A 15,779-nucleotide genomic window follows, 5' to 3' on the forward strand; every position below is an offset into this window, starting at 1 on the left:
GGTATTTTCCAGCCAACAAGACAAGATGCTCAGGCACTAAAGAGATATGTGATTGTACTAAGTGCTACAAAAAAACACTGTAAAATTGAATGGGACATATTGGCAATGGGTTCCTTTTATAATTAAAAATTATTCAAGTACAAATATTATCTAGAGCAAAGGTAAAATAAATCTGTTCATCCTAAGAGCTGATTTCAAAATGTTTCAGTAGTCTTCTCCCTAACAGCAATTTTGCTTCACACTTCACACAAAATTTTCCACATATGTTTTAATCACCAGGAAAAAAATTGTCCTATTTCAAATTTCAAATGCCATGCAGCAGCAAATGTTATTGACACATGTAGCATGACACAGTGAACAGAAAATGGATATATTCCAATCAGTGTAGCACATTTTTTTATTAATGAACGCCAGTATGTTGTGTAAAATTCTTGAACTCCTTCTTCACTTCATTAAAGTATATGATAAAGCTTTTCCATTATGGAAAGACCCTGCAATAAGACATGGAACAGACTGACTTCTGCATCTCCCTAGAGCCTCTGAAGTCTGTAATGCTCATTAGGTGCAAATATTTCCATAGATATAGAGACAGGATCAGGATCTGTGTATGGCTCAGGTTGCCTCACAAAAATATGTTTGTGATCTCTGAAATTATGTGGTAAGATGTTATTACCTTTTATTTGCATCATATTCCTTTCAAACCTGAGATGCACTCCATTGCCACAATTTAAATACATAGCCCTGCATTTATGAAGTTCAGTGAGGTTAGCCTCTGTACAATGGTAATGCCCTCATTTCTGGGAGGCCTGTCTGCTGCTTCATACAGGTCTAGAACACAAGGCAGTAAAAGTGCCAAATGGCGGCCAAATATAAAAAGACCTGCAACTAAGCATAAAAATAGCATCATCCAGGTACAGCCCTGGTAACTGTGCAAAGCTGCCAGCCAAAGATCCAAAATGAGGCAAGGAAACAGTCAAAGAAAATAAACAAAATGCTGGTTGAACTAATATATTCCCTTCTAGATTTACTGAAAGAAACTATCCCTTGCATTTTGGATGGTTGCCATAAAGTTGAAAGAGTAACTCCATAATGTCATTTGTACTTGTACTGCTGAAGAAGTAAATGTGTATGAAATGTATAAGGCAAATGTGAATGCAGTGAGTATTAGTCCCATCAGACAGCAGCTATTAAAGTGGGTTACAGCGGTGCAGCAAGAAGGGAATTTGACCAAAAAGAGGAAATAAGTAATTTAGCCTTATGGAAAAGAGGAGAAAACAGAAGACAAGTCAAGGCAAGGCAAAGCGAAGCAAGGAAAAGAATAAAACTCTTGATGAATATTTTAGTTTTGTACACATGCATATAAATATGTACGTAAAACCTTAAGACAACAATCCACCAAGCATACTGTCCACCCCTCTCAGTTTGCATGCAAACCAGCATCTCTAGGCTGCTCCTAGTGTGACACTGGTTAGAAGATGTGTGAAGGTGACTGATGGAGTGTACCAAGGAGTTCAGAAATAGTATGAGGTTTTTAGATATGAGGACACTAGCATAAACAAATGTCTATCTTTTTCCAGCTGATTTTAACCATTGACATGAGTTATTCAGACTAGAAGCTTTGAATACAGGGAACATAATACATGAATTGAGCTGGGTTAAAGAGTCTCTTGTTTCCTCCATGCCAAGTTTTGGGGAGTGGGAAGCAGCCAAGATGCTTGTAAGCGTCACACTTATAAGATGAAGAATACCACCTAGTCACACCTGAGCACCCTACAGAAAACCAGAATTTCAGTAAAATAAATATAAGGAAGGATATAAGAGTAATATTTTGACAGATTGAATTAGTAGAAAGGTTGTCTTTGTGACTGTGAAAGCTACCCAGAGACAGCCAGATCCTGAATAGATTCTGTCAGCCTCTGGCCTCTTGTCTCTATTTGCCATGTGAAGCAGCCCACTCCTGATGTTCACTGACAAAAAGAACTTAAAATTCAAGAGGGCACAATCTGTCCTGAGATCCCTGATTAACTGGTTAAGTGGGCAGTGGCTGTGTTACTACCTAGCATAGTCTTCTGCTTGCCTTTCTTCCACTGTATTTGCAGCAAGACTAGCTCCAAGTTCTGAAAATTTAATAAGCAACTTTTTTTACCAAGTACCAGAGTCAAACAAGATGAAAAACCACCACCTTTCGATAATCAAGGCATAACAGCAATTAATTCCATAATCCAGTGTTTTCTGTGTGTAAAGTGCCTCTGAAAGGTCTAAAACCACCAAGAGGTGAAACTTAGTCTGTCGAAATTTGGACCTTACTGTTTTATATCTAGTAACAGTAAGACTTACAGAAAATCACCTGCTAAGCAGCAGTGTACGTCAGAATTCACAAAAGGAGAAAAGAGAGAGAAGAGTTCAAGGCAAGCCATTTGATCAGGAAAAAAGTCTATAGATCAAGGTTGTTTTCTGTGGTGGCCTCCCTCCCCTCTTCTCATGAAAACACTTAGATAAAAGAATACCATGACTATCAATCAGTTTATGCTATCCACAAGATCATCAGATAGGACTATTGACCTGTATGTTTTCTGTTGTAAAATCAATAAAAGAAAGGAAAAAAATGGCAAGAAAAAGAAAAATAGCAGCATAAAAATTCAAGCTGCTGAGCATAGTATTTCTCAGTATATCTTTGTGTATTCACATTGAATGATATAATATACTTTGCATAATTTCATCAGATTAAAATTTCACTGGATAATAGCGTTCTCAAAAAATATGTAGCCCTGACATTCAGGAACTTCAGAGTAGGTATTAAAGCACTACTGAGCTTCCAATTACAGGTTCAACTTGCTAAATAGAACTGTTAGACAGAAATATGGATAAATCACACTCATTCTGGATATAATGGAAACAGGCATTTGCATGATGGTGATCACTGACTTTATGAAAGTACAGACACTTATACCAGCTGAGTGACCAGCCTTGACATATCTTGATATATGGGGTAAGTAATGCCTGGAGCCTTTGTGAGCATGGACCAAGGTCCAGGTCCTCAGCTACAGAGCTGTGTAGATGCACCAGCTGAGAATTTCAGCCTATGTCTTTGGTCTGAGTACAACCCAAACTGGATTATCCATCTGTATTTCTGGCAAATGACCCTTAATTTCCTAATCCTCTTGACGATAACCATTGTGAATAGTTTCTATAGCGTTGCTAACCAAGGACCTTATCCAGAAGCCTTTACACATGAAGAGATCCACTTCTGAGAGGAAGGTGTAAAAACAGATTTCAGATGCTGGTCCACCATCAGACATTAAAGGGTATAATTTGACATATTTTTACATTATTAAGAATATTTGTGCAGGATCTATAATTAAAACTAAAAGAGATGTCTCCTCCTTTTGCCAGCAGCTGTGTTACATCAATTAAATGGGTAAATAAGATCTTTCCCCAGAGGGGATATCACATGGCTTTCTATTGATTAAGACTGCAGTAGAATGTTATTTGCAATTTTATTGCATAACGTAAATCAGAAGGTAGCTGTCAAGGTTTCAGAAGACAAATTGCCTCTATCTTAGACAATTCATAGGCCTCTTTCCTTCTTGCTGCTCTTATTTCACAGTTAATGCATGTCTTACAAGGCTTAGTTTCTTAAATCAGTCTACAGAATCGTATTCAACTCAAAACTGGGTGTAAGCCATAGTCTATGTGGCCCTGCATTATAATGGCTCTTAAACTGACCATTCCATCTATCACTACTTCAGAACCATGCATTATTTAATAGGGTAGCACAACTTAAAAAAAGGATGTGAAATAAAAAATAATCACCTCCCACAACATGTATGATTGCTCCCAGGAAAGACAGGTCTCCCCACCAGTCATAACTCCAGAGGTGTTCTCCATGTAGAATGTTTTTTATATCTTAGCTCAATTTTGTGTACCTGATTCTCACATGCAAAATATGTGGCTGGAACAAGTCCACTACTCTCAGACCTGTGCAGTAATTGCAGCTGCAGATCATTTTTGAGAATGAAATGAACACCTGACCACAATCCAGCAGACATTTTGCTCCTCCACTGAACTGTAATTCCATCATTATACCCTTTGTGGGAGAGCCAGAGGGAAGAACAAAAATCTCCATTCAAATAACTGAAATACTCTTTGCTGATGTGAGAAACCTTAAAAAAAGAAACCAGTCTTTCTCTACTACTAATCAATCTCTCAGTTACAACAACTAGAAAACAAGTGCAACACTTTTCAAAATATATAACAGCAATATTTAACATTACCAGGATCTTCTGCACTAAAGTCAAAGAAATAGTCTTTAGGTAGTGTTTGTTCATTGTAAAGTTGTATGAAATAAGGAAGAGTTTCTGAATGGATGGAAGGAACAGTAGGTGGTGGGACAGTAATAGATTCAGACAAAAGTTACAGTCGTTCTGCATACAGAAAAAAGTGCTCAACTTACCATCGTCTGTTTGCCATTGCATAGGATTAAAAATTAAATATCTGTTGCCTGATTTCTTCCATCCAAGTTGATTGATTAGAATGTGTTCATCTTCCTATCTAACTCAGCAAATTTAAAAGTGGCAGGCTTACTTTTCCATTATTTAGAATGTCTGAGCTTAATAAAGTGCATGGAAGGAAATGTCAGAACTGTTGCCTAAAAATTATCACTTACAAGGTGATAATAAAGTCTGGAAAAAAAATATCACCTTTTAAAAAATATGGAGGAGGTTAAGATTTCAAGGAAATCAAAGGTATTATTACAGTACACTTCATTTGGCTAGACATTGCACATCAATAGTACCAGATTACTACTGGCATATCTTTCTAGGTAAGGAAATTATCTGATCCTCCTACAAATGTATTTGTGTTAAAATCTTATATTTCATTCTCCCAGAAATTTGAGAATCAATCCCAACATAGTCTTGATGAGCATAAATGCTCAATATGGAGCAAATGTGAGTAGTAAAAGAATAAGGATACAAATCCCTAAAGAGTTAAAATGAGCTTTGGTTGCCTAGAACTCCAAATAAATATTCGAGACCTTAAAATAGGGTCTGCAAACATTGCTTTGGAGTATTTTTCCCCTCTTTGCTTTGAAAGGGCAAACCGGCCATTTCAGATTTCTGAATGTGGTAGAGTTCTTTCTTTTATGAAGGTAACACAACACAACCAGCTCACTTACTTAATTTTTCTTAAAATTTAAAAGAAAGATAGAAAATGTTCCTTACCTTAAAAAGTCTTAAAATATTTGCGACCATAATGGACACAGAACTTGCTGCAGCACCTATCACACCTGATATCTTGTCTGGCTTAGTGAAAATAGGTGGGTCACCGTTTGCACACTTCACGTCTGAACCATCTTTTTCTATCAATGCTTGCACGAATGTTAAGGACTGCTCCAATGCATAAGTGTCCCTGGAACATGTATCAAGGATCCGAACACCTAAGGTGATATTGGCAAGAAGATCAGGGTCTTTATTAATCTGATCAACTGCATACAGCATTGCCTCTAGTCTGTGGATCCCCTTCTCCTTCTTGAGCTCCCCACAAGGCACCCCTCTTTCCCCTTTTGCATGAACAGGGAACAGTCCTCCCAAGATGATGTCCCCATCCAGTCGGATGGAGTGGGCATATTCCTGGCCATGAGTTCTTTGCATCAGAGTGAGTATCCAGTAGAATTTGGCTGTTAACAGGAAGAAACAATGGCAGGAAACCAATCGTTTCCTTTCGTATACCATTTTCTCTGAAGACGTTGTTGCTATCCAGTATCCAGATTTTCTTCTTGCTAAAGAACGAGGCTGACCATTTGAAGCTGCACTTTCTGGAGGCTACCATCAGTGCCCAATAAGTAATATAGAACCATGCGGTAGGTAGGTAGAAAAAGGATCTCAGCAGAAGTACATAAAATGTGATTTACAAAAGATGTCCACTGATGTAACTGGTTGACCAGCTTTTCTGAGATGTGGTTTTCAGTTGCTCTTAATTGACTGCGTAGGGTAGTATGTCTGGTCCTGATGCTAAAAGGAAGTCAGTAGCTTATGTCCTTGTATTTTGCCCTACAGCTGAGGTACTTCTGAAAAAAAAAAAAAAAAAACAAACAGTGAGAAAGACCATTTAGTTCAGCAGTTTTATACCTGTCACACAGTGTATTTACTTTTGAATAGAAGTTACATTGCCTAGGTTTCACTTTCCATATTCTTTAAGTGAGCAATTCTTGGCCTTCAGTGAATTTGAACACCTGGCTGCACAGTACTACAAGCCAGGAAATTGATGATGCCAGCAGAGCAACAGCCGAATCAGGGCAACTAAACTTAGCTTGGTGTTCAGATTCTGAACAGTAGTTCGTATTTACCTTCATGTTGCATGATATCCAGAAACAGACTTGCTCCATAACACATTGTATTTTCTGTCTTGCTGTATCATTCTATTCCAGCCTACAAAAACGTAGTAACTACTTTTCCTCCTAGAGAGGTCCCGTTTATGACAATGGAGTAATCAGGGCTCCTGAATTTAAGTACACTCTTCAGCCACTGCACAAGCACATTCAAATCATTTGGATGTTAAACTGATTATTTCTCCAGTGGAATTCACTTGCAGGGGGCTAACTACATATCTAAATCTCCTTCAAGATAGTTTCAAACACTCAATTATTTTCATGAAAAGGTAGCCGATTTCTTAAGCAAAAGGAGCACAACATATTGTGTTAGGAAACCAGCTGAACATCTAGTACTCCCTTTCTGACATTTTACTTTAGCTGAGGTCCAACATTAACAAGGTCTCTGCTTGCATTTGGACCACATTAAATAGGAACAATGTTGTGCCTGCACTGATATTTGGAGAAGTCTCAGTGATTTTAACAAGATCAGGATTTCAGCCTACATATCTAAACACCTGACTGACTGTTATATCTCCGAATTGCCCACACTTTAATTCTCAAAGGAAAGTATTTATTTATTTCAATATTTAACAAGATTACACATGTCTGAATAAATTTTTAAAGCTCTGAGGAGAAGAAAGAATTAATTTTACTTGATACTAGGTAGGCACCTGTGGGCAACTGTGGCTGAGGCAGTCTCTCAAGACATCTATTATAGGCTACAGAAAGCAGTGGACAACCTAGGGTGCAATTCGCCTGATCCTTTCCTTTACAAACGTTTTACTTATTATGAAATTGATTACACTGGCCAAGCACCTCCTCACTGCCTGTGCAGAAAATCTGGGCATCAGGCTCAACTGCAGATATGTACTTTGTCCTTAGTGATCTGACTGGTTCCTATCAAAAATAGGAACACAAGAACACAATTACAGACAAAATCAGAAGACAGGTCTATATTGTTTCTCAAAAACATTTTGAATTATCTTCCACAAAATTTTTACATATCATGTGGCAACAAAACTAAAAATGCTCATTGATAATGTTTAAATTTGTAATCCTGTTTTTACATTTATTTTGCTACATGTTTCTCTCCAAATGATAATATTAAGCTCACAAAAGTTGAATCAGAGTTTTTAAATAGCAGCTATTTGAAGACCTGAGAAAAAGTTTCACAATGGAAAGTCTTCTTTTAAATGTGAAGATATATCACTGTGATTTGGTAACAGAACGACTTGAAAATGAAACGTCTTTAATGTGCATGAAAAAAATCACTGCAATTGAGAGCAGCACACAGGACTTTCAGTGCCTCTTAACATTTAGTTTTGCTTGAATTTGGCTCAGGGTTCAATCTAAATGAAACAAAATCTGTGCTGTTTTATGTGATAATCCTATCATTCTCCTTTGGCTCCTTTTGGGAATACAGGTTACAAAGCTGCCTTGGCTTCAGCTCCATGAGCCAAACAGACTCAGTCACAAATGGAACAACTTGACTCACACTACTGTGTGGTTTGATCCAGGCCCACAGAATGTTTCTTATATGCTCCACGTTATAGAGAAAAGACCAAACTATTACCTAGCTACAATTGTCTGTTGTTTTGATTGTCTTAGTAGAAAAATCCAATTAAGGGTTCAAAATAGTAAAGAGCAGAAGTTGTATCTACACCTAAAATACGTATGGAGGTAATTTTCTTTACAATTCCACAATGAACAACCAACTCATTAGTCCATGCATGTATGTACAAACCAGAAAAGGGGCAATTCACCGAGGAAATAAAAAATAAGACTACTCTTATTTAACACTGTATAGAGAACAAGAAAGCACCCCTGAAAAATATTCATGAAGAAAAGAAGCACAGTTTTTTCTCTTTCTCAGCCACAGGTCAATTCCTTACAGCCAAAGAATGACCAGAAATTAAAGCAAGTGTCAGTCCTTGTGAAAACAAATAGTCATGAATTCAACTATTGCGACCCAAATTCTAACAACAATGGAGAAGATACAGTGAGCCCAAGATCCTCAGTCCAATATTTTATCTAGAACTGGTTGAAAATCAAATGAATTGATAATTAGCATTTTTCAACATTAGAGTCTACATAAGCTCTGCCTCAGCTTGCATGGTTTCCTGAAAAAAAATGTTTCTTTGCTGCAACTGTCCACAGCCTGTCTATAAAACAGAAATAAAATTTTAAAGTGTTCTTTTTAAAAATTTAAGACCTTTTAGTCTTTTTTTATGTTACCTAAGAAATAAAAGCTTCTATTATACTGCCTAATTTATTCATGCCACACTGCTTTTTATATATTGATTAATATTACTTTTTATAGAACATTGCAAGCCTGTGTAGCTAAGCAGAAAGTGTATGATCTAAATTAATTCCATTTTTATCAATGAATTTTAGTGAAAAAGTATGGGCCTCTGGGCTATAAAGCCTGAATGACCTTTTCTCATGTGCAGAGATTTCATTTGAAGTAAAATGTTGTCCTTTTCCAATTGACCATAACAGTTAAAATTAATGCAAATATATTCTTGATTTAGCAGGTTCCCACTGTAGTAGTTGGTGTTCACTAGAAACATGACTTCAGAGAAGAAATTCATACATTTCCCAAGCATAGTCCAAGAGTAAGTGCACCACAAAGCCTCTCTCCCAGTCATCTTGTAATACATACTTCTCTTGGGTTTAATTCATTAAAAATATCTGGCATTATCAGAACATATTGCTATTTTTAAAGCGATTTCAGCACAAACCTCCACTTGTTCTGCTAGAATATATATGTATTTTTAAACCTAAGGAGGCGGAGTACTGCAAGACAGGGGAGATGGAAACTTCTGCATGTAGTGTCTGGTTCTGAAATTACTTCCTTCATAAAATCATTCAGCTTTATCAGATATTTGGTACTCGGTGTTGGGTATTTTGGTACCACATTGCCAAAGTCAGTGCATCAGAATGTGCCCAGACCAGTCACTACTCCAACCACAGACTCATTGCAACTGAGCGACAGGCTCATTGTGGAATCTCTTCATGTTAATGAAAAGGTCTAAATAATGAGCTGAAAGTGAAAGATAAATACTTAAATAAATACAGAAAATGTCTCTATTTTGTTAACAAGGTTCCTGAAAGAGCCATCTTCAGCTGGCTCTGAAGTCTTGGCTGAAAATATATAGAAAGATTCAATGTTCATCAGGAAATATGTTTTAAAAAATCTCACAATTAAAGGTAACCACAGGAGCAAGGAGTACTCTCTGCAGGATAAGGAGGATGAATATTTTACGATGGATGTTGCCAGACAGACATATCTGAACCCTTCACTGAGGGACAAAATAAGCTATTTAGTGAGAGACAAAAATACTGGAGAAAAAATATTTAAAATTTTGTTTAAGACCATAAAAATTAATTTGTCATTACATTTGAAGCACATTGGATCTGCACTAAAATAAAATAAAATAAAATAAAATAAAATAAAATAAAATAAAATAAAATAAAATAAAATAAAATAAAATAAAATAAAATAAAATAAAAATTCTGTGAACTAGGATAGGAGGAGTCCTAGGGTGAAAACCCATTCACAAAATATCAGATTGTCCAGTCAATGCAAAACTGATCTGGTTTTAGTGAATGAAAACAAAATAATGGTAACTTTCATTCTTAAGTTCTGAGGAGGAAAGAATAAAGAACAAATGTGACTGTTTTACTACTGGTGTGTTACTTCTGAACTACGAAAGAATTATCTTGCTAATGTTCATAACAGTTGCTTCTTTCTCCCATACAACATTCAGCAATGAACAAATAGCTAAATTTCCACGCAGACCAGGTAAAGAGTTGCCACCTGCATACAGTAATCTGACACATATAGAAGATTAATGGGTTTTGCTGACAGCAAAAGGGAATTTGGAAAACCTTTGGCCTTGGCATCACAACTCCTAACTTACAAGAGAATTCTTCACTGATGTAAGTAGTCTTATCTACCTCAGCTTTTCTGTAATGGTTTGCTGTGCCCCTGCCACGGAGGTAACCTTTACACAACAATCAGGACTTCAAGGCAAATCACTCTCAGCATCTCCTTTACAGGAACTATTTCTTCCCTGTGCAGTCTGATGTCTCTCCTCAGTCTGATCAACCGCTTTTCAAATACCCTAGAGCACCCACCTTTGCATACCCTGCAAATATCCATTTACCAAACAAGCTACCCAGCGAAAATCCAGCACAGTTCCTTCTGCTGGGGTGAAACTAACAGGAGTTTACAATTCATAAAAAAGAAACAGCATCGCATATTTTCCTCTGCCTTTGATTGGACTTAGAGCTGAATGAACCCTACCAATATTAACACCTTTAGAGTTGGTTTCACCTCCGGTCCGGCAAGTGATGATCGAGGAGATTTTCCCAGGCACCCTAGGAGAGCTTTGTCTGTTGTTTTTGCTTTCATTTGACCCTCTTCGCACTAGACTCCCCAGCCGGCACAGTTGGATTCAAAGCAGGCGCTGCTGGCATAGTCCAGTGCTCCGCGTTAAGGGCTCTGCCCTCAGAAACACAGCCGCCCACCGAAATCGTCCCGGGGCACCCTGCGGGAAAGTCCCCCACTGTGTCCGCGCATGACCCCGGCGGCGGTCCCGGCGAGCGGCCGGGTCCCCCGGGCGCCCAGGTCGCGGCGAGCAGCGCACCGCCTCCCGCGCTCCGCATCTCGCGCATCGGGCCAGTGTATCCCGCACATCACTCCGCACCGCGCCCTGCGAACCGCACCCCGAGTACTGCACCCCAGGCACCGCACCCCGCGCATCCCGCACAGCAGTCCGACCACCGCGCCCTGCACAGCACCTCTCACAGCACCCCACGCATTCCACACGGCATTCCGCACCTCACCCTGAACAGCAACCCGCGCACCCCGCGCACCCCGCACAGCACTCCGACCACCGCACCCCGCACATCCTGCAAGGCACTCGGCACCGCACCCTGCAGAGCGCCTGGCACCGCACCCCGCGCACCCCTCACCCCGCTCTCTGCCCCTCCATCCCTCTCCGCCCGCCGCCGGTGCACGCCGCCGGGAGCGAACAGCCGACCACGCACCGGCTTTCCGCGCGGCTTCTCCGTGCTTTCCCGGATCCTAGCGCGCTCGGCACCTTTCCTGGGCCAAGGAAGGGCTACTGCAGCCCGGCCGGCCCCGCCTGGTGGAGGGGCCCGGGGAGCGCCCCCGGGCTGGGCGAGCCGGCTCTCCCCGCGCAACTCCGCGACCATCGCCCATCATCGCGGAGCTTCTCTCTTGAAGGGAGCCCCCTATTGTTCTCCACTTTACTTAGCCGAGCGATTTATGATCATTTTTTTTCTCTTCCCTGGCTCATCCGTACCCCAGCTGGCGTCTGCTGTTAAGGGATTCCGGCACAGCCTCGTCGTGGCTCTCCCCGCGGCCTCGTTCCTTCCAGCCTGCGGCCGTAGGACGGGTCTGAGCCGCCTCTCGCCGCGGCCTTGTAGCCGAGGCGGCCCGTGGGCGGGGGACGGCGGGCACATGCGGATCTCCCGGCTGGAGCCGAGGCTTCAGCAGTCCCCTCCGAACCCTGTTCCCCGGCCGGGAGCAATGCACCTCTGTCAGCGGCGATGCAAAAACAAGCGTCGCCCTTTATTTCCAGTCGCCGGTGATTCCTTCCTCTCCTTGCATCTACTGGTCAGTTTTAATGCGCTTCTGCCCCCCTCTCGATGCAAACCTAAGTCTCTTTTAATGAATCCCTGGTCCCAGAGGTCAGAAGCTTGCAAACTCTAAAATGCCGATGCTGGATTTCCATGCACTTTTGGCCACTGATCGATTTCTTTTACTTGAGTTGTTTTGTAGGTTTTTTTGGTTGGTTGGTTGGTTGATTTGGTTTGGTTTTTTAACCGTGTCGTATATTCCTCTGCCAACACTTCGAATTCCTGCATGCCAGCACCTGGGGATGCTGCTCCACGACGAGGACAGCTAACCCCTTTCCTCGTGCCGGCACAGCGTTTCGCCCTCTTCCTCCGGGGAAGAAGCCCCCGGAGTCCAGTGGGGATCCTCCTGTCCCTTCCCTCCCCAGGGACACGGGGGTCTCCCCTGCGGAGCCAAGGGAGCGGAGCCCACCCGACAAGGTATGGGCGGGCGGGCGGCAGCTCGCCCGACCCCGGCCCCGGAGAACTTGACGGCGGCAGACAGGCTGGTCCGTCCCCCCGAAGTGGCGGGAGCCCCCTCTTCCCTCCCGGGCAGCGAAACGTGAACAGGGCGGCGGGGAGCGCGGGGGAACCCCTGTGCCCCCCTCCTCCCGGGGGGTGGGAGACGACCTGGCTAAGGCAGCCAGGGGGAGATCTCACTGCTCGGGAGCTCCGAGTCTCCCTTTTTGCTTGCTGCTGTGACGGCACCGTGTCCGGGATCTCTTTCGTTAGAGCTGATTGGGGGAGGATATCGACAATAAAAATGATAAATATTTAAAGCAAAAATATAAAAGACCCCTGAGCCACAAAGCAGGCGGAGAGGATTGCCCAGGATTCACAGCCCAAAAACCTTAACTGAGGCAAAACTCGCATTGAGTGCTCTTCGCTCCTTAAAATAAGAACTAAAGGCGACACACACAGATACATAAATACCTTGATCAAAAAGAGTTGCATATCCGTATTACTGTGGAGGTCACTGGAATTATACTCGGCGCCGATCGGGAATAGCATGAGGTAATTTCTGTACAATTCTCGTCTCAGACAGCTTCCCCCAGCAGCGTCAGCTTAATATGCGAAAGCTAAGCCTGGGACAGGTATTCAGGAGAGCGGTTTCAGTCGTGCTGTATAACACTTGCGATCAGCCAAGCCGAACCTGCTCCACTGACTCCTTCCTCACTTCTCCTCCCCTCGCCTAAAAAAAAAAAAAAAATAAAAAAAAAAATAAAAAAAAAAAACACCAAAAAAAACCACAAACTTTTTGGGACTAGTGGCTCAGCACCCGTGACGATACCAGCCCTGCACCGCCTCACCGCTCAATCGCAGCGGCGGACACACGCACCGGCCCGGCCGTGCCGCTCACAGCCAAGCGAGAAAATACCCCCAGACCGTCCGTGTGCGCCGGTGGAGCGGTCCCCGCCAGGAGCCACACGGTTCGGTGTCCCCGGGCGCCAGCGGGAGCGGCGCGGCACCGCCTGCGCTTACCGCCGCTCCGGCGGGACGGGCGCGGCACGGCTCAGCTTGGCGGAGCACGGCAGGGCACGGCTCGGCTCGGCACAGCGGGGCGGGCGCGGCGCCACACTTGTAGCTGTTCTTGGTGCTGAAGGCGGCGGCGCTCCCCGGCACGGCACAGCCCGGCACGGCATGGCTCCACGTGAATCCCCAGCTGGCCACGGGCTGCGGCTCCCGGCCCGCCCGCCCGCGGCCGGCACCGCCCTCCGCCGACACACCCGCTCCGCTCGGGACACGGGGCCGCGCACATGTGTGCCGCGGGATTCCTGGGCAAAGGGAGCCAGTAAAGGCTCAGGCAGTAGCAGTGGGCGAGCGGAAGAAAAGAGGGAGACAAGGAGGGAGTCACCGGCCTGAGCTGGTTTATGGCCTGAGCTGGTTTATGGCCTGAGTTGGCTGTTTAATGCAATTTCCCCGAGGGTGCGGGGCCTCCATCCCCATCCCTCCTCCCGCGACCGGCGGAGCCGTGTCCCCTGCCATAGGAGCGATGACATAGGGTAAGATTCCCGACGCTCTTTGTCCCATCCCCGGTTTTGGCTTGCAGCTCAGATGCCGGGTGGCGGAGTTCCCATTTATCCCCCCAGGCACCCGGGAGGTTTCGGCAGCGCGAAGTCAGGCCCCCGAAGGGTAAGGGACGCAGCCGGGAGTATTTCGCCGGAGGAGTCTGGAAGTTTGTTCCTCTCCTCAAAGGCGCTCCCCACCACACGACTATCGCACAGGGATGCCCCGCGCCGCCGAGTGGGAGCGCCCGGGCCGGCCCCGCAGAGCCGACAGCGCAGTCCCGACTGGGCCGCTCCGCCCGCCCGGCAGCGCTGCCGCAGCCTCGGTGAGAAGGTTCCACCTCGAGGGCGCCGCCCGCAACTGCACCCGCGGTGCCCGGCCCCAGCACGGCTTGGCGGGGCTCGGCACGGCTCAGCCCCTGGCCTCGGGAGTTGGAGAGGGCTCCAAACCCCATGGTGTGAGCAGGATGGCCGGTTCGCCAGGCTCCTGACATCAACCGGATCTTTTCCATCTTCCCATTTCACGCTACTGTGAACTACTTTCCTTAATAACAAATAACATTTTTCTTTGCTTTGCCATGACTGTCTTGCTTACTTAAAACACCATTGTTGGAAGGAGGAAGAATTCCAAGTGTGCTCAACTATATCCAGCCAGTGCTTCCATGATCATCTCTGTTATATGGTACTACATGGATTAATGTTAAAGGTCTGCCTCAGGCAAACCACAAGACTAAGATGGATGAGTTTTTCAAGCCTGTAACTTCTCTCATGGAAAAGGTCTGGTACAATTGCAAAATGGCACTGGGAAATGAGTCAGGTCTTAGGATATATTAACTCATGTTTGCATTTGTTTTATTTCAAAATCTTCCATAAGAGAAAACTAAGGAGCTGTGATTTCAGCAATCTATCACAGAAATCAGGAATATATTCATATAGATTAAATCCTGATGTTCAATGATGAGCAAAATTCTATTTTAAAGTGGATATACACCTTTACTCACATCGGGAAAATAATCCATGCATGAGTTATCATCTGTGTTGGATAGACCAATTTCTAACTTCATTTATACTCTACCTCTTCAGCAGCTTAACAGAAAGTTCAGCAGAGCAAAACCAAGTGATGTCCTGAAGGCACAGCTGATGCTTGAACTCTTGTGTTGGCCACCAACCTGAATGTAATCTGATGCCTTGCCCTATCTCTTCTAGCCACATCTTTTCTATAGCACAGTTTTGAGGGCATTGATACTATATCTTATTACATAGGTTTACAATGAGTACCATGATGACTTTTTCATGGGAGTATGATTAATAAATGCATAACTGAAGTTTGCTGTGTTTTAACTACATGGAAACAGAGAAAATTATTGGGAGGGAGGGGTCAGAATGAGCAGCTTTACATGAAAATAGCCATTTGGTAAGGAAAGATTACAAAAAAAAAGAAAGGCAAAACACATCTATGATTCTTTGAGCAGGATTCATTCTTATTCAAACCCAACAGTAGCTAATGTCAGTTTGCAGAGAAGACTAATGTCGGAACTGGTGACAATTACCACTTGCACAACTAACTTGGAAGACAAGAAATCCAGTTCTGGAGACCAAGCTGTCATAAAGGAGCTCTTAAATTACCTTTTTTCAAGTGAGAACTCCTGACTCTCACAGGCAGCATCTTACACATTAGAAGACTGGCATGGTCATACTAAAATGTCAGGACCATAGAGATTACTGCCTAGAATAAATGCTTGCTGGAAACATCTCTT

At 43.3% G+C, this 15,779-nt stretch overlaps 1 protein-coding gene across 6 annotated transcripts in view; it reads right to left on the minus strand.

The window, feature by feature from the left end:
• Nucleotides 1-13,711, minus strand: part of GRM8 (glutamate metabotropic receptor 8) — a 333,155-nt gene extending 319,444 nt beyond the window's left edge. The window contains exons 1-3 of one of the 6 annotated variants that reach the window (XM_051795633.1): nucleotides 13,499-13,710; nucleotides 12,950-13,208; nucleotides 5,223-6,067 (exon numbers count right to left, since the gene is read on the minus strand). In XM_051795633.1, the coding sequence (XP_051651593.1) occupies nucleotides 5,223-5,732 (510 nt within the window). In that variant the 5' untranslated portion in view covers nucleotides 5,733-6,067; nucleotides 12,950-13,208; nucleotides 13,499-13,710. Of the gene's footprint in view, nucleotides 1-5,222; nucleotides 6,068-11,425; nucleotides 11,536-11,703; nucleotides 11,983-12,949 lie in introns of those variants that run through there. The other 5 variants (XM_051795632.1, XM_051795638.1, XM_051795634.1 and 2 more) reach the window with 5 other exon arrangements.
• Nucleotides 13,712-15,779: the final 2,068 nt, after the last annotated feature.

This window comes from Manacus candei, unplaced genomic scaffold (genome assembly GCF_025592945.1).
Source record: "Manacus candei isolate 608988 ecotype Guabito, Panama unplaced genomic scaffold, ASM2559294v1 h1tg000043l, whole genome shotgun sequence".
NCBI lineage: Eukaryota > Metazoa > Chordata > Aves > Passeriformes > Pipridae > Manacus > Manacus candei.